The following is an 18111-nucleotide window of genomic DNA, read 5'->3' on the forward strand; positions in this document are numbered from 1 at the left end:
TCTACTTTTATAGCAGACACTGTTTTATATATTTTAGTGGCACTTTGGCTCCAAAAAATGCTTAAATTCACTAACTCTTCCTCTACAGACTTTAAAACCCAACAGTACATTTTTGTAGAATAAATGATATTGATCCAGTCTAGATTCTTTAATAAAAGCTGTTATATTTTAGAAAGTACATTTTTCTTGATTTATTGGTATTAGAAGTTTCTACATTTGACTTTCTTTTCCCAGAAAAAATAAGAAGTAGAAATCTGGGAGCACTATCAGCATTGTGAAGATAGAAAGAAAACCAATGGAAACATGTGGCTTTTCCAAAGGGATAACAAAAGAAAAAAAAAATTAATTCTTCTTCTACAGCTTACACAACACAGTCCATACACACACAAAAAAAAGTCTCATTTTTTCTTTCTCTTACCACTATCAGAATCTATGGATACTGAGTCTGCTTTTCAAATCTATTTCCTCCTCTTTCAGATTTAAAAAAATATCCCAGGATCAAACAACCCTAACCTAAGTTCTTCTCTTTTTTGTTTTAAAACTGAAAAAGCAACATTTTCTTTGCAGGAAGCTCAAATTACAAAGCCCATTAGATTTTATTTTTTTAACTATGTGATCAATGTATAAAGGCAGAGAAGAGATCTGGGCACATCAGTGACAGGAAGCCACAAATTTAGATTCTGTATTAAAACCTTAAAATGAGCCCTTCTGTAATTTTAAAAAATTCAACATATTTAATATATTTAAATATTAAAAGATATTTAAATATTTCTGTTTTCACAACCTAGGGATTATTGTTTCCAACAAAAACCTCTGTTTTTCTCAGGCACAACTGGATGATTCCAGGTTCCTGGATGAAGTACAGAAACAGAACCATAATTCATTTGAGTAAATTTGTCATCCCCAAAGATTCGTGACTTTGCTGCCATAAACACTGGAAAGGTGTAAACTTGAAAAGGTACAGCAAAGTGCTAACCATAAATATTTGTCTAAAATAAACAGTCACACAACTGTAACTGCTGTGAATGCAGAAATGTATACTGGAGCTTCATTAACTTCCCTGATTGGAAATTAGAATATTCTGGGAATCAAACAATAAAAAATTCAAAGATGCTGTATCCCAAACTATGATAAATCATTTATTTTGACAAGTACGGGTAGTTTAGTTTTAATTATTTATTCTTATACTTCGTAGCATATCAGAAAATATGCAGTGATTTATTGTGCAAAATGAAATCTTAATAAAACGAGTCCCTTCACCAAACTACAGCATTATTAAATCTTCATGGAAATGCAGGGGGAACTCGTGGGTTGCGTTATCAAGTTTTGTCATCGAGCTGCTGGGTTAATAAAGTGGAAGGAGCCCTTCCTATTGTACTTGGCTCTATTGTGCCCTCAGCCTTGGGGAGGAGGAGAGGCTGCAGGGATTCTGCACCCACACTCTGCCTGGGAGATGATGGAATTGCAAATTTTACCCTGAATCCAACGGGGGTTTTGTCTTCAGATCTTACACCCCTCCTAAAGCTCCATGGCAGGAGCTCATGGCTCCCCTCGAGGCAGCAGCAGCTGGACCAGACATTTTATTCACTATTCTTCCCCTTTTTCATACAGAAAAACCTCTCAGGGCTTTCCAAGGGAAAGGTTGCACCCATGTCACACCACAGTGGGTGTAACTTGGTGTACTCTGAGCTCTGCCAGCCACAATGGACCAGCCCTGCCTAAAACCCCACTCAGGACTGTGGATGCATGGCCCTGAGCACCTGGATGAGCAGCTGAGGAGGAAGGGGCTGTCACCACCCCTCATCTCCAGCACCCACCTCTGTCCCAGAGAGGGATTCATTTCTCCCACTATTATGTTTTGTGGGAAAATTCAGTTTACACCTTGTGTTAATGACACAATGCAGAGGGAGGGAGCTTTGTGGTCACTACTCCTCCCTCTCTCTGAGCAGAAAATTGCAAAGCTCATTGGCATTTAAAGGCAATTATTCTGATGAGGCAGTAATTTGTTCTGGGGTTGGCATCACACAAAGTAGTCCAGAAAGCTCCTGCATGAAAAAACTTGAGGATCCAAGTGAGAAAAAACACTGTGAGAAGAGAGGTGATGGAGCTGAAGATAAGAATGGTCCCAGCCTCACCCCACAGGACACAGGGGTGGGAGCACAGCATCAGCTCTGGCCCTGTGGATTTGATCATTTTTATGGACACCTGGACCAAGGTCAGGAGCACATCCACCCCCTGTTCCTGCAGAGCTGGACAGGGAAAGGCATTCCCCACCTCTCAGGAGCCACAGAGCAGTCCTCACAACAGCAAGGGAAGTTCTGAAGTGCCAGGTCTGGATTTCATTTTCAAGAAATGTCAGATATATAAAAATTTACACCAAAATTTTTCCCCCATATTTTTAGTAGAAACATGTAAATTTGTGCTCTGAATCCCAGTCCTTTGGGTCAGTGCTAATTCCAGAGCAGCAAAACATCACTTCCACATCAGCAAGGCAGTCCCTGAGCAAAGCAGGAGTCATGCTGAGCACTACTCTTTAAAGGTAGCCTTAATAATGGGGAATGAGCACTTACTGAAATGGTAAAAGGAAATGTTAATTTAACTATTAAATACATAATTAGGTTAAGTACTTGTTTCTGCAATTGTAACACTTCAGCCTGATGCAAACTCACTTTCTGGCCTGTGCAATAGATTTAATTTCTACCATTTTTTTTTTCAGCTGTGAAGAGCTAAAACACAGGAATTGCTGCTACAAAGATTAGATATAATTCATCAAAGTGTTTTATAAAGCTAAAGATCACACAAGGCAAAGACTCTATGGGCATGCTTCAGCAAATGAGCTGAGCCACTGCAGCAGCTCCTGCTCCTCTCCAGGTGAACCTGCCCTTCCCTCCCCAGCTCCTCCAAGGCCAGACTCCCTCTGTGTCCCTCGTGGGGCCCCAGCACAAGAGAGACACAGAACTGCTGGAGCAATTCCAGAGGAGGCCATGGAGCTGCTCCAGGGCTGGAGCCCCTCTGGAGCCACCTGGGAGAGCTGGGGGTGCTCACCTGGAGAAGGGAAGGCTCCAAGGAGAGCTCAGAGCCCTTTCTAGAGCCTAAAGGGGCTCCAGGAGAGCTGGAGAGGGACTGGGGACAAGGGATGGAGGGACAGGACACAGGGAATGGCTTCCACTGCCAGAGGGTAGGACTGGATGGGATCCTGGGCAGGAATTGTTCCCTGGGAGGGTGGCAGGCCGTGGCACAGGGTGCCCAGAGAAGCTGTGGCTGTCCCTGGATCCCTGGCAGTGCCCAAGGCCAGGTTGGACAGGGCTTGGAGCAACCTGGGACAATGGGAGGTGTCCCTGCCATGGCAGGGGGTGGAACTGGATGATCTTCAAGGTCCTTTCCAACCCAAACCTTTCCATGATTTTGTGATTTCAGTGCTGTGGCTTCTCCCAGTTTTTGTTGAGCTGCCTTGAGCTGCTAAACCCAGAGAGAACAAAGGTGCCCCCTTCATCCCAAATCCAGGCTTCCCTGCACTTCCTGAGCTCAGTGAAAGGTGCCCCAGGTGCCAGAGCTGCTGTTTGGGAGGGGATGGGACCACAGCAGCCAGAGGGGGAGGAAGAGGAGAGGGAGATGGGAAAGGAGAGACAAAATCCCCTCCTCTGGCTCCAGTAGCTCAGATGAATGCCATGCTGGTTTAATGTATTTGCAGAATTACAAACTAAGGGTTATGCACATAAGCAGTTATAAATTTTACCTAATTACAAAAAAAGCATCACAATAAAGTAAAAAAAAAAACAACCAACCCACACTGCAGCTCCTCATCAGTTAGATAGAAAAATAGCATTTCTAGATAAATAGGAATAATCCATTTTAGGAGGCAATGAGGAATTCAGAAATTCCTGTTCTTTAACTACAGCCCCCTTTAGACTGAGGGAAAAAAACCAGCCAGTGGGTAAATCACAGCAAAATGCACTGCCTTCACAAAAATCACAAAATAATTCTACCAAAACATTTTTAACACCTACATCATTTCTAAAAAGTCTACATATTTTCAAATAATTACTATCACTTTCATAAATATTTAATGCTGTCTACAAAAGTTCTTTGACAGAACTAAAAACCCACTGTACAAACACCAGTTTGCTTTTACTGACTAAATAATCAACTCCACAACTTACAAATATGATTTTGGCTTCATTAAGACATTAAGATGCTGGAGTGTGTCCAGAGAAGGGAGCAGAGCTGGGGAAGGGTCTGGGGCACCAGGAGTGGCTGAGGGGGCTGGGGGGGCTCAGCCTGGGAAAAAGAGGCTCAGGAGGGACCTTCTCTCTCCCTACAACTCCCTGGAAGGAGGCTGTAGGTGAGGGTTGGGCTCTGCTCCCAGGTAACAAGTGACAGCAAACAGCCTCAGGTTGCTCCAAGGGAGGTTTAGGTTGGATATCAGGGAAAATCTCTTAATTGAAGGGACTGTCCAGCCCTGGCACAGCTGCCAGGGCAGGGGTGGAGTTCCCATCTCTTCAGGGATTGCAAAGCCCTGTGGTTGTGGGACTTGGGGACATGGGTTAGTGGTGGCCTTGGCAGTGCTGGGTAATGTTTGGACTGGATGATCCTGGAGAGCTTTTCCAGTGGAAATGATTGTGTGGTTTGTATTTTTTCAATTTTCCAAGAACTAATGTAAAGGCCAACAGCACTTGCTGTAGACTTGACAGCTGCAGCAGGGGAGTGTGGGGGCTGAAAGCTGATCTGGCAAAAGGGAAAAGACAAAACAAAACAGCAGTTGGAGCAGGGGGTACATTTTCAACAGGATCAGTGACCTGGTCTGGCTCACACAACCACTGCTGACAGCAGGACCCAGGGAGGGGAAGGAGCTGCCACTATTCCTCCTGGAAGGGAGCTGCCCTTAGGTAAACTTCACCTGGAAGGGAGCTGCTCTTAGGTAAACTTCAGCTGGATTATAAATCCATAGCCTGGGAGATTTCAGATTGCAATCTCTGCTTGTACCTGGCAGAGGGATTAATGAAGCTCACTGATAAGCAAATGCCTGGCTGAGGTTTCCCCTCTGTGAAACCACCACCCAGTGGCTTGTGGAATTTCCACTGCCATGGAATCCTGCCTGGCCATCCACATCTCCACCATCACCTCACTCCCTCAGAACGGTTCTCCGCATGGCAGTGGTTGAGTTTGGGTTTGTTAAAGCTCAGTATTTCTGCCACCCATGTCAGGAGTGTGTGCCCTGTAAGGGATGGCCAGAGAAACATTTCACAGCCCAAATTAACATCTGCAGGAACAAATGGCTATTTCTCTTGGTCCTGCACAGAAAGAACAGTCTGATCCAACCCTTGCTAAAAATTAATATGCCAATAAAACACAGCTGAAAAGGAAGGGAAAAAAAGTCTGGAGAAGTCCCCAAAACCTGCAGCCCTGCCACAGCCACAGGGCAAACCCTTCACCTGCATGCCTGAGTAGGGGCCAACATGATGGATTTAGAAACATAAAGCCAAGAATAACTACAGTGGGAAATGCAAGTTTAAATTATTAGAAGGTAAATATATGGCAAGCACTGCTCTACTGTGCACACAATCCTTACAGAGCATCCCTAAAGAGCTGTATTTTGCTCCAAATTTGCATATTTTCTTACTCCACACAGTTATGACTGCGAAGTGCATATAAAAGAACTGTCACGAAATCCAAAAGAGAATTAAGAAAGAATAATCAAAGTCACACTTAGAATTTTATGGGGGGCTCATTTAAAATCCTACCTGATTTGCTCTTTCAAGGTCTGTCATGATCATCTCGATTTCATCAGCCCTGGGAGAACAAGAGAGCAGAAATTTTGTTATCAGACAGAGAGCTCAGGCACAGCAACAGGCACACAAACAGCAGCAACAGTCAATATTTATTTGTAAAAGGACACAGTAGGACTGAGCAGCTCATCCTGACTGATGAGATCCTCTGGAGTTTTCTGGACCAGTCTGCAAATCTCTAATTCCTTTGCCTGCTCCCCTTTTTGCCATGCAATAGGCAAATTGATATCTGAGCATATTCATGGGGTCTTTGAAGGTCTCACTCCCCAAAATTCCAGGCAGTGTCATCTTTCCAACATGTAAAGGAGCTTCCCAAGTGATAATTATGGAGAAGTTAAAGACTGCAGTTCTTCAGTCAACTCCCCACATGTACAAAAGCAACCAGCTACTCTTCTGTTTCAGTCTAATCAGAAGTTTGGTTCTTAATTTGGCTAAAAAAATATCAAGAGGTCAAAGAGACCAAGAAATTCAATTTTACATTACGTGGAAAGGAGGGTTTTTTTGACGTGAATTTATCAAATTCTAAATTTAGACTCTTAATGCACTTTGCAAAGTCGAACTGGAAAGTCAAAGGGTTGAAAACTATACAAACAGTCAAGGAAAAAAAAGATTCTTCAGATTCCTGTGTTAGGAAGCAGCTCCCAGACCTGACCCCTTAAAAATCAGCATTTCTAATACTTCACTCACACAAATGGAGCCAATCCTTAAGCAATCTTTTCTTATCTCCATGCTCAGTCATGGGCAAATATTTCCCACTCAGGCTCTCACCTGGGAAAGGTACCAGGAAAAAGGGCTGACAGCACTAAAGAATGTTCTGTATCAATATAATAAGACATATTATTCTCCCCAGACATTTTGCCTGTCTTGTATGCCTGGACCATATGGAAGCAATAAACACTGTCCTCATCTCCTCTGAACAGCAGCTTTACCAGCAAGTCCTTTTGCAATCTGCCAACACCATAATGTCTGGTTTTTGTTTTTAATCTGTAGCAGATCATTATCAGTAAAAGCTGTGAAATACTGGAATTCCCTTCCTCTGCCATGCAGAAAAGTCAGGGTTCGTTTTTCTGCTGATTCCCACAGAAGATCCATTTCCCTGTGCAGGTGTTTGTCAGGAAAGATGGTTAATTGAAGTACATCAGGGTTCTGGCACACTCCACATTGGATCATTACAGTGAATATTGACTTATTCCTCAACAGCATTTTAGGCTTTTGGGTGTACACTTAGGGAAATGCAGCAAAAGATCATAAGTAAATGTGCATATATATAAATTAATGGAAAATTATTTTTAATTACAGCCTTTAATGTTGTTGGGGCAACATGAACTGCCTTCTGAAAAAATCTTTTGGACAATAATGGAAAACAGATTAACATGTGTTTTCTTGTGCAGGAGAAGCTAATGTGCTCTTACACTGGGCAGAAATCCTGCACACCATGTTTTGAATTAATAATAGATAATGGTCATTACTTACTGAACTGAACAACCACTGCCTGGGCAAAAAAGGATTCAAGGGAGCAGCCACAAGACTGACTTGGGCACATTAACATCAGCCTGCAATAACACTTTCCATCTCTTTAGCCCCTGCAGTTGGAAAACATCTTTTGTTTTAGACACTAGGCCCAAAAAACTTATTAGCCCACATATGGAAATGACAGTATTTCATGTGAAAAATGTCCCAAAGCCCATGGAAGTGACCCCACTGCATATCTGTAACAGAGATAAGAGGGAAGAGAGCATCCCAACACTAAAAAGATGCTTCCCAGCATTTCACAAATATTTTTAGCCAGGATAGTTTAAGGATCCTCTTTATATAAGCTTCTGCATTTGGGCTCAATTTATGTGTGAATGCCTCAGGTTATATGGAGCCAGTAAATGATGTCTGGGTTATGTCACATGCCTCCCAGAGCAGAGCTGGGAATGTCCCAGCTTCCTCTCCTCTGGAGGGTGGGGAGAACAATAAAATCCCTGCATTTCCACCCAAACTGGGGGTGCCAGGTATCAGCCAAAGGTCTGGCACAACTCAGCACCCAGAGGATGAAAGACTCAGAAGCAAAATCCCGTGGGATTGGGAGAGGAGGAGTGCCTGGCTTTGGGAGCAGAAGGTGGGGTTTCTCTGACAGGGAAACTTTCTTTTTCTGGCAGAAAGGAACAGAACTCTGATGGAGAAAAGATGAGTGGGAAGGGGTGGAAGTGTCAGGGAATCTGGACCCATCCAAGGACTTCAGCCACCTTGAAAGGGGCAAGGTAAGGGGAGCCAAAGGTCAGGAAACTGGAGAAGAGAGAGGAGCAAGGGAAGGAGCAGAGGGATGTCCAAGGCCAATGGATCAAGGGGAGAGGGGACCAAGAGCAGAGAAGCAGAGGAGCACCCTGAGCCAGAGGAAAGGTGGGTGGCTGCCAGGGAAACACAAGATGGTGCTGGAAAAACAAGGTAAAAAGACTCAACCCTGCATTTAAAGTGGAGAGAAATATTAATACTGGTATTTGTGTCCCATTTTGGCCGGGGTCAGGATTTAAGAGCTCTATTACAGAACTGGGATACACAGCCAATTACAAAAAAAAGCAACTGAGGATATAGAATGCCATAAAAATGACATTTGTGCCCTTCAGCGTGCACAGATAATTCTGACTGAATCCAGTAAAGTGTCAAACTGTAGCCAAAGGCAAAATTGTCCCTTTGTCCTTGTACCCAGACACACCAGCTGACTGATCCTGAACTCCCCTTTCCCTCCTATGTTTTTTTTCTCCCAAGCTTTCCAGCACACCTAATAAAAGGATGCAATATCTCCAAAAAAATTCAAGTAAACACTTCCAGCCTAGCAGTCTGCACACCGATGGAGGGTAATGCTGCAACCATAAATGTTATCTTTTAGTAAAGTAATGAATTAAATTACTCTGTATTCTTTCCTAGCACAAGTGTCAGCAGCATTCAGGAGAATCTTCAAAAGGAATTCAGGCTTTTCATTTTAAAAGCTCGACTACCACATCAGTAGCTGGCACTCAGCAGCCTAAAATCACTTATTTGAGAAAGTCTCTAATAGCTGCATTCACTGTTTGCTCAGCACAAGTATTTATTATAAAATAAATTACAGTTCTCACACCTTTTATGCACTCACAGAAACAACCTGCATTGATTTATTGTTTACAAAGGACTGTGTCAAATTCAGACCTGTCAGGCACGAGGCAGCTCTGCTTGGCTCACTGAATGAGTCCCACACAGGTCATTTTTGATGTATTCACCCTCCTCTACATTTGCTCATTTTCAGCCCTTCCTATTTCAATATTCCTCTTTATTTCAATGGAACAACTTGGCAGGCAAAGCATCATCCAGCTCCAGGCTTGTCCTGCAGGCTTGCACTGAAAATCTGATGGGAATCTTGAAGAGAACTTGGAAGGGACCTTGGAAAATCACCTTGTTCCACCCCTGCCAGGGCAGGGACACCTCCCACTGTCCCAGGCTGCTCCAAGCCTCAATGTCCAGCCTGGCCTTGGGCACTGCCAGGGATGGGACAGCCACAGCTGCTCTGGGCACCCTGTGCCAGGGCCTCCCCACCCTCACAGGGAACAATTTCTTCACCTAATCAACAAATATGTGGTTACTCAGGATCTATCTGTGACCAAAGTCACTCCATGTGAACTAAACTGACTTTTAGGAACCACAGATGTGATTATTTCACTTTTTACTTACTTTATTTCTGAATGAACATGCACCTTTGCCCCTCATGGGTGTCTCAATTTCCCCATCACCCCAAGAGATGAAGGCAAGGAGAAAATTTCTTTCTTCAGACAGATACAGAGAATTAATATCAAGAAGATATTTGGCTAAAATCGCTGATATTCGTGGTGGGTTACACCAGATTTCCACATTGCAAACCAACATTAATCAGGGTTTGGTCAAGGGTGATACTTTCTAAACCTTAACACAGATCATGAGAAAGAGAGTGGAGAAAATCTGTTTTCAGGAATAAATGTTATCTACCCACTGTTTTTGCATTCCAGAGATAATATAATCAGTTATCTGATCTAGTTTCTTGTAATCTCCATGGTAGAGGAAAAGTAATCATGTAAGCAAGACAGTTCTTCAGGGTGTATTACAGCCTGTTCGAAGTTTCAACATTTTCAGCATGAGGAATTTAGGAAATCAAATTTTAAGCCCAAGCATTTGGAGCCACAAAATCAGCATCACCATGTAAAAAGAATCTGAACTGTTGCTACAGCACGACCATGAAATATTCTGTTATTTCTTCTCTCAGTACTGTGTTTGAAGTGAGAAACAAAATGCATTAAAAGCTATGGATTTTACAAGATATAAGCTTTTACCAGTCATGAGCAGCCCTCAAAGCTAACATGCCATGTATAAAAAACACGGAGTTGAAAAAAAACCCCAAACCACCCCACTTTTCAATTCAACTGCTTATGGGAAATAAAAAGTGCAGAAAGGCTCAATTTTCATTTTAAGATCAAGAAAGCCGATTAGGTTTGAAGAGCATAACAAGTCAGCAAATTCAAGGGCTGGTAACTGAGAAGAAGCTCAGTTCTTCTTCTAAATAAAATTAAATCAGATGAAAACCCTGAACACCACAAAGTTATTCACTTGCAAGGAAGAAGAATATGGACTTTATGATTAAAATCTAGTTGATCCAAGCCCTTCATTTAGCTACTAGCTTAAAGAGGCAGAAACAATTCCTTTTTTATTAACATGACAAGTGAATGGTTTGCCAAATCTTGTGGCTACAGCCTCCTAAACATTCAAACTTACTCAACCTTGAAGGAAACTGCTGTTGGATTCTTTATACATGGAAGGACTGAAAAATACAGATGACACTTTGGAAATTGCAGTCAGTGGCGTGGCCAAGAAACTTCCCTACCAGGGCAGATTAATACTTTGGTTTGGCAAAAAACAAACAACATTTTTTCCCACACATTTGTTTTCTTTAAAAACATGTAAAAGTTTACTAGTCAGAGCAAACGGTATATGGAGCCAGTGGGGCTTGTTAAAATGTTCTAATTACCCAAACATTTACGCAGGCAATTTCAAACTAAAAGCAGACATTATCAACTAATGTGCATTTATGTTTAATTAAGGAAAAAAAAAAGAAAAATTCTCCTTGTAACGTATATCTGTGATCGGCACAGAGCAGATTTTGGCCAAATTAGGTAAACAGCTCAGGCTCTTAAAATTACAGGCAGTGTAACCCAGCACTTGGCCAGCACAGGGCAAAAAATGTGAGGTTATGTGGGATATTTGGGAAGGGAAGAAAAGAAGAACAGGGGCCAAAGCATTTAAAGGGGAAAAAAAAAAAATAGCAAAAGGCAGTGCACTGAATTTTTTTCAGGTTTCAATGAAATTTTTATCAGGGAAGGTTCCTGGGCCTAGGAAGCGATTTCGGCTCACTAAACAATGGCAGAATTGCCTGCAGCCCAATGATCACGGCATTCACTCAGGGCACAAGAGCATTCCAGCATTTGAATATTCAATTTTATTTTTGTCTTTAAGCAAAGCAGAGGGATGACAAATTCCCTACCCAAATTCAAACCACTTCCTAAGCTGTGCTGTGGATGCCCTCATCTAATCCCTGCTCCTCAATGACCTGCCAAGGTGCCTGGGATTTGCTGCCTCATTTCTAGGAAAGAAAAAACCAACAAACACTTTCTTAGAAAGTTTCCAAAGGAAGATAATATAAAAAACTCACTGTTTTTTTTGTTTTTTTTTTTGGCACTTTATCACTGTACACACATTTACATGTTTTTTAGAATTCATAATTATTCCAATCCAACAAACATCCACAAAGGAAAAATTCACCTTTACTGGCAGTACAAGATGGAATAATAGGCAGGAGGGTTGTACAAAGAACAAAATAAAAAGTGATTTCAGCATAACATGTCAAAGGGGAAGATCTCACACACTTTTTACTGCTAAGTTCTCAAATCTACTTTTCAAATTGCAAGAGCTATAGGTTAATATTTTCTTTCAGAGCAACCCTCTAAGGATCTTCAGATCAGATAATCCTTTTTCCAGTGTCATATAAATCCAGGCCTCTTGTAAAAGAATTTCTCTGTTCAGGGATTCATAAATCTACCAAGTTTAGTAATGAACTGGGTGTTTCCTTTCCTAGGAACTCAATTGAAGAAAAAAATCCCCTCTCTGCTAAGCAGGGAGAGACTGGAGGCTTTAAATTGAGAGATCAAAGGCAGGCTGGGTTCAGGTGCTCCAGTGATTACACCCAGCGTCATCTGCACTAATCTGGGAGTGGGGAAATGTCCACTGGACACTGCCCAGACCCCCTGTGCAGACACCCTGCACTAAATCAACTTCCTCCCCTGGCAGAAAGCAGAGAGACCCAAGGCTTTTCCCATCTTTTTTGGTTGTTTTATTAGAATTCATCCTGGTTTCCTCTCGCTGCCCCCACGCACGGCACCGCGCACAGATCCAGGCTGGGGAATAAATCTCATGGAAAGATTCCTCACTAAGCACACCAGGATCAGGCAGCCACACCAGCTGCAGGTATGATCCTGCAATAAACCAGGGCCTGGGTGCTTGAAAGGTAACAAGTGATCATCAAATATTGAAAAAAGTTAAAGACACTGCTTATAAAGCCTAAGAAACTGAGCAGTACCCCAACAAAACAAGAATAATCTCAACTACTGGAGAGAAAAGACCCTATAGAATAAAACATCCTTCAGTCTATATGAGAAGTGCTTTCCAAGAAAACCTGCACAGCACTTTGTTTTCATGCCTTAAGTCAGGATGATTTCAGGGATGAAACAATCGTGTTTGCAATTATAAAGTTTTAAAGACAACAGAAATCAGCTTTATTCCAGTCATACACAAGGGAGCAGTTTCTAAAGATCATCAGTGTTTTCTTAATCAGTTCTGGAGAGAAATTGATATGACTGACACTAACTGATATGCTCAGTAAAAGGCAAAGAGGAAAAATAAGAATTATATGTATCAGACACCATCAACTCCCAGTACCCCAGAGCTGTAATTCCCACAGTGTCACACACACAACCTTGGCACACTTGGCAAACCAGAGAACACTTAGTGTGAGCAGCTGGAAGAAAGAAAAGATGTATTGGTTGGATTAAAAAAAACCCCAATATATAAACAGATGAGCCATCCTTTTTTTTGATGGCAGTACAATTTTCTTATGTGACACATACTTGCACATGTTGCACCATGGCCAGTATGAATTTTGGCTCCCCAGACTGTTTAATCCTTCATTTAAAAATCTCTTACTCAGCTCTCAGTGTGTTTTTCTCCCACCAAGAACAGATCCCTTGTGAATTCCATGTCCAGCAATCATGCTGCCCATCACAGAAAGGAAAAGAAACACAACAAATCCTTTCTTTCCTGGTCAGATATTTTTCTTTCAGTGTGTTTTTGCTTCACCCTGCAAAGCCCTGTGAGTAGCAATAAAATCAGAAATTAGGAGTGTCCAAATTTGGACTGTTCTGGGTTTCCTCCCCATCTCAGAGCACTGGTCTCAATCCTTTGGGCCACAGAGTTCAAAGAAGGTGTTGAAACTCAAGACAATTTTTGCACCTGAAATTTGCAGAAACCAACAATCTTGTCTAAAAATCCATTTCTATCAACTCCTGAGGGAGCTGGTGGGAAATTTGGAACCCCTGGAGCTGAGGGCTCCAGGCTGCAGGTCCTGCACTGGGACACAAGCAGAGACCCTGCAATCCCACTCTGCTGTTAACCCTTCTGACCTGCCTTTATGGACCATGGAGAACAGCAAGGAAGAACATTCTGGTCTTTGATTTTTCATGTATTTATGTCAGAATCCCACCCACACTGAGCCCTGAGATTGAGGTGCTGCAGCAGCACAAGCCCAGATTGGCAGGATGGAGTCCCCAGGGTGGAGAACAAAACCTCCAGGTTGTGCCAAGTTCAGTGCTCAGATTTAGACAAACATTGCCAGCACTGCCAGCCTGCCCTGCGAAGCAGGAGCCATTCCTGATGTGACAGAACAACGTGAGATGACATGGATGCAGCAAATTCCCAATTTCCTCGTGCCTCCTGGTACAAATTGAAAGAGCTTTCTGCAATTCCCCTCTCCTGACTTCAGCTGATTCAATAACACACCAGAATTTAAACACAGGCACCCTTCCCTCTCCCCTCCTTGCACACAAAGCATATCAAACCCATGGAATTACTCCTGACTTGGCCTTGAGCAGCCAACAGGATGTCAATTTTACATGTTTTATAAAGCAACAGCATGTAGAAAGCAACTCAAATGCAGGTCATATCAAGCATGTGACCCACAGAGCAATCAAAGACTGCCTGAAACTGTCATTCAAGGTTCAATCAGCTTCTTGCAGGAAAAATGAAACATCTGTGGCCCAGAGAATTAAGTTATGTATTGCATAATTCATCTGGTGTCTGCCACAGCAGCCATTTTAATGCTCTAGTGATAAACATGTTTGATTATTTTTGTTTTGTTTCCTGTCGCCTCCATGGTATTTCTATTTATCCACCCATACCACAATGCAGAATGGAGATAACAAATATACAAACCAGTGTTATAGTCAGCTGATAAGATGTGGGAAATCAGCAGCCTTATTAATCAAGGCAGCAGCACTGTTAAACCTTAAGTTCCCTGCAATTGTCCTCATTTGGGGTCTTTTGGGTACACTCTGTAGTTAGATTTGCTGATGAAATCATTGTTTCCCAAGGATCCAAACATTTGGATTGAGCTTTAGAGGTTTTTCTATTAGGAACTAAACGAGTTCCTCACTGGTTCCCAGATTTTTCCTCCCCTCTGTTCTTTCTGATCCTAACACAAGCAGGACAAATGTGCATCTCACACCAGACACTGGATCCTTTTCCATTCACTTATTCCACCGGTGGGTTTGTGGTGCACACTGGCAGAAACCCTAATTCATCCTTTGCAAGTCATTTTGGGATGTGATTGTTTTATTAATGATAACTTAGTTCACTTTACTCCCAAATCTGTAAATCCTGACCCTTTCCCACATGCCCTGCACTTCCCTGATTTCCAGAACACATTCCTGCAGGGCAGGTGAGGACGTGGAGGCTCTGGGTCCATACCCTGCTCTCTGGGTGTTTATTCCCCTTGCCAGGAGTTGAGCTTTTGTGCAGTCTGCTCACAGAGCTTCAGCTGGCAGCTAATTTGTTCCCCAATTAAACATCATCTGAGGGAGATTTAATAGACTTGGGCAATAGTGATTTTCTGCAAAAAGCAGCTTTGCACTGGGCGCTGTAAGAAACCAAGGAGCAGGCTCTGGAGTGCTGCAGTCAGGTGGGTCCTGCCCCATTTTTGTGATTGAGAGTCTGTGGGATTCCTGCAGTGAGGAAATCCTCCCTGCACAGAACAGAGCAGGTCCTGCTCTGGTGGGAGCAGTTTCACCTGAGAGCCAGGGCTGCTTCCTGATGGAGGTGAGTCAGGGATAAAAAACATCCTCCCCAAGCCCCAGGCCAAACAAAGCCCTGCTTCCCATTGATTGTTCCCATAAAGTTGTTTGGACAGCCCCCATTGTGACAGTATCAGCTGTGCTTCCTCCTGCAACATCTCCAGCTCCTCCCTCACCCCTTCAATGTGCCCTCCTCACCTCCCACCCCCAAACTGGGAAATACAGATTAAATTACAGATTAAAGCCACTCTCCAGCCATGGAGATGTGCCTGATGAACCTGCAGTCTCCAGTGGGGTATTTGCCTGCCTCTCCTCCCATCCCCAGACCCTACAAGCTCCACCAGAGCTCCCCATGCAGGATTTCTAATGCTGTTAATTACTGCCCAAGTCAATCATCAGCCTCCAAGTTAATTTAGATGGGGAACTGCTGAGCTCCAAGCAGGCTGGCAGTAAAACAGAGCACAGGCTCGTGGAAGCTCCATTTCCTTTGGAAACTGGGATAAAGGCTGGTCCTGCAGGGCTGGGGATGCACACACAGGCTGCTCTGCTGCCAGGGCACAGCAGCAGAACCTGACAGGCTTTCAGAACTTGCCCTTTAAAAAAAAAATATATATATTTGAAAGAATATGTATAGCTAAGTATAAAATTTAAACTTCCTAAATGAGCAAATCTTATTAATTCTGCTTCTACAACTTCTACAAGCTCTTTTACAATTATTTCTCCAACTAATTAAATAAATAGAATTTATTTTTATATACAATACTTAATAATAGTGGAAGTAGTAGTAGTTTGATATTTGGAAAATAAAGAACCTGCAACCATTTGCCTATTTTTACTTATGGAGTTAAAATAGATGATTTTACCAAAATTAGAAACCTTAATTGCAAGCATCTTAAGTGTCATTCTCTTTTATTGGAATGGCAATATTTTAGATTGAAGAATCAGCAGGAGGAGTTGTCTGTGCTTTGATTAAAGATCCTCTAAAAATACACACAAATACTTTAATTTACTTAATAAAATCAAATATTACTGCAGTTACAATGTGTAAAATGAGCACAAATGTCTTGTCAAGGATATGGGAGGGGTTATTGGCTTTTTTTGGTTTTTTGTGGGTTTTTTTTGTGTGTATATCGGGGGTTTTTGTTGTTTTTTGTTTAAGGATTTTTTTGAATTATAATCACCATGTCATATTTCAAAAATCCCTTTAGACTTTGAGCAGTTACAACCCCAAAGTGAACAATCTTCCCTCATACTACACCACTGCCAAAATCACAGATTTCTGTATGTTTGTTTTCTTTAGAGCAAAAACAACCTCCAAAAAATTGGAGACTGTTCAGAATTTTTACTGTATCAACATTCATAGTCCAGATAAATCTTTAGGAGCTTTTTTCCAGAGACACTCAGCACCTCCTCCTTAACCACAGAGAGAGCTGAGGAGCTCAGTAATTAAGAAAAATTAGGTATCGATTGATTTCTGCCCTTATTCCCCTTATTAATTCTGTCTTTGTCCATCACTGTAAGAACTCCCCCCAGTTTCTACTCAGTACAACAGCTTTAAGTCAGTTTGGAAATGAGAGCACAGCCAGAATTGTGTGTACAGGTGTCACTGCACAGGCACAGATCAAAGGGAAATGACTGGTTCAGTGACAGACCCCCAGCTCCTGCCTTGTGAGAACAGCAATTCCCCAAAACAGGGATCAGGGAAATAGCCCACCCTAAAGAAGGGAAAGCCAGACCTGTTCCAGTCACAGCCCAAATGCTTGAGATTGCAAAATTATCTGTGCCTTTACCCAGTCTGACCTGGCAACTGGTGCTGTGGAGTGTCAGACAACATCCTGCACAGCCTTTTGAAGGATTTATTGCCAGGAAACACAATGAATGTGTCCACCAGGCCAATAATCTCCAATTTACTCTTTTTTATCAAGCTGCTGATGTATCCCTCCAAGCACATTAACCAACAGGCACTCAAAAACAACAATATCCAGCCACCTGTAGCATCTGGACAGTGGTTTATGGGCAACAAAAGGCATTATTTAGTGATGGAATCTGCATTAAAATGCAACCTTTTACCTGTCTCAGTGTAAAGGACATGCATGTTGTGCAAAAGAAAAGCTGAACACTGACTCTGCAGTAACACAGCATTCAAGTGGGAGATGGATTTGGAGAATGCTTTAGATGCTCTTGGCTGAGAAGTGAGCACAGGTGATGTGCCCATTCTCTGTTAGCTTCTCAAGCAAGTTATTTCCTTCTGGCTATTGAAAACAGCATTATATGGTCTTTGATAAAGGCAACTGATCTCCTTCAATTCAATAAAGGGAATGAAAATTGCAGAAAGCACGACAGAGATGTGTTTATTCTATATTTTGAGTAGGTTTTACTTTTCCCAGGAGCTCTGCTGAAGATTAACAACCAGGATGATTGCTGTCTTTATAATAATGTATTCAATTACCAATATGGTTTTCTCTCTTCCCAATTTGTTCCAGCTTTGCTCTCAATGGAGACACCACTCCTGTCAAATGGCAATCATGTCAGCACTTTGCAGCTTCACTTTAGAGCTATCAACAGCATCAATCTTGCTGACCCCAGTGACAAAGCAGCAAAAAAAAAACAGGCAGAAAGAAACAAAGGAGGGAATTTGAGACCACAGAACAGGGAAAACAAACCAGGGCAAGGAGAACAGGCAGGTGCTGTCCAAACCTGCACGAGCACCAGTTCATTATCACTTCATGGGCAGGCCCTTGAGACAGAGCAACCTCCTGGGCTTCAGAGGAAGGAGTTGCCTCCCTCTCTCCCCTCTCCCTTCACTGCTTGGGACACCCAAAAAGCAGGCTGAGCCCCTGAGCCCCCAGGAGTTGGTCAAGGAGCTGGAGGACAATTTGGCACTGACCACTTGCTGTGCTGGAGCTTCCCTCGAGCCTCCTGTGCCTCTGAGTATCCGGCAGCTT

General features: G+C 42.6%; 1 protein-coding gene across 6 annotated transcripts in view; it reads right to left on the reverse strand.

The window, feature by feature from the left end:
* CUX1 (cut like homeobox 1) overlaps positions 1–18111 on the reverse strand; it is a 268976-nt gene that overhangs the window by 92016 nt on the left and 158849 nt on the right. For all 6 annotated transcript variants that reach the window (XM_033077920.2, XM_033077921.1, XM_033077918.1 and 3 more), the window contains exon 9: positions 5742–5790. In XM_033077920.2, coding sequence (XP_032933811.1) covers positions 5742–5790 — 49 coding nt within the window. The remainder of the gene's footprint in view (positions 1–5741; positions 5791–18111) is intronic.

The sequence above is a fragment of the Catharus ustulatus genome, chromosome 22, assembly GCF_009819885.2.
Source record: "Catharus ustulatus isolate bCatUst1 chromosome 22, bCatUst1.pri.v2, whole genome shotgun sequence".
Classification (NCBI taxonomy): Eukaryota; Metazoa; Chordata; class Aves; order Passeriformes; family Turdidae; genus Catharus; species Catharus ustulatus.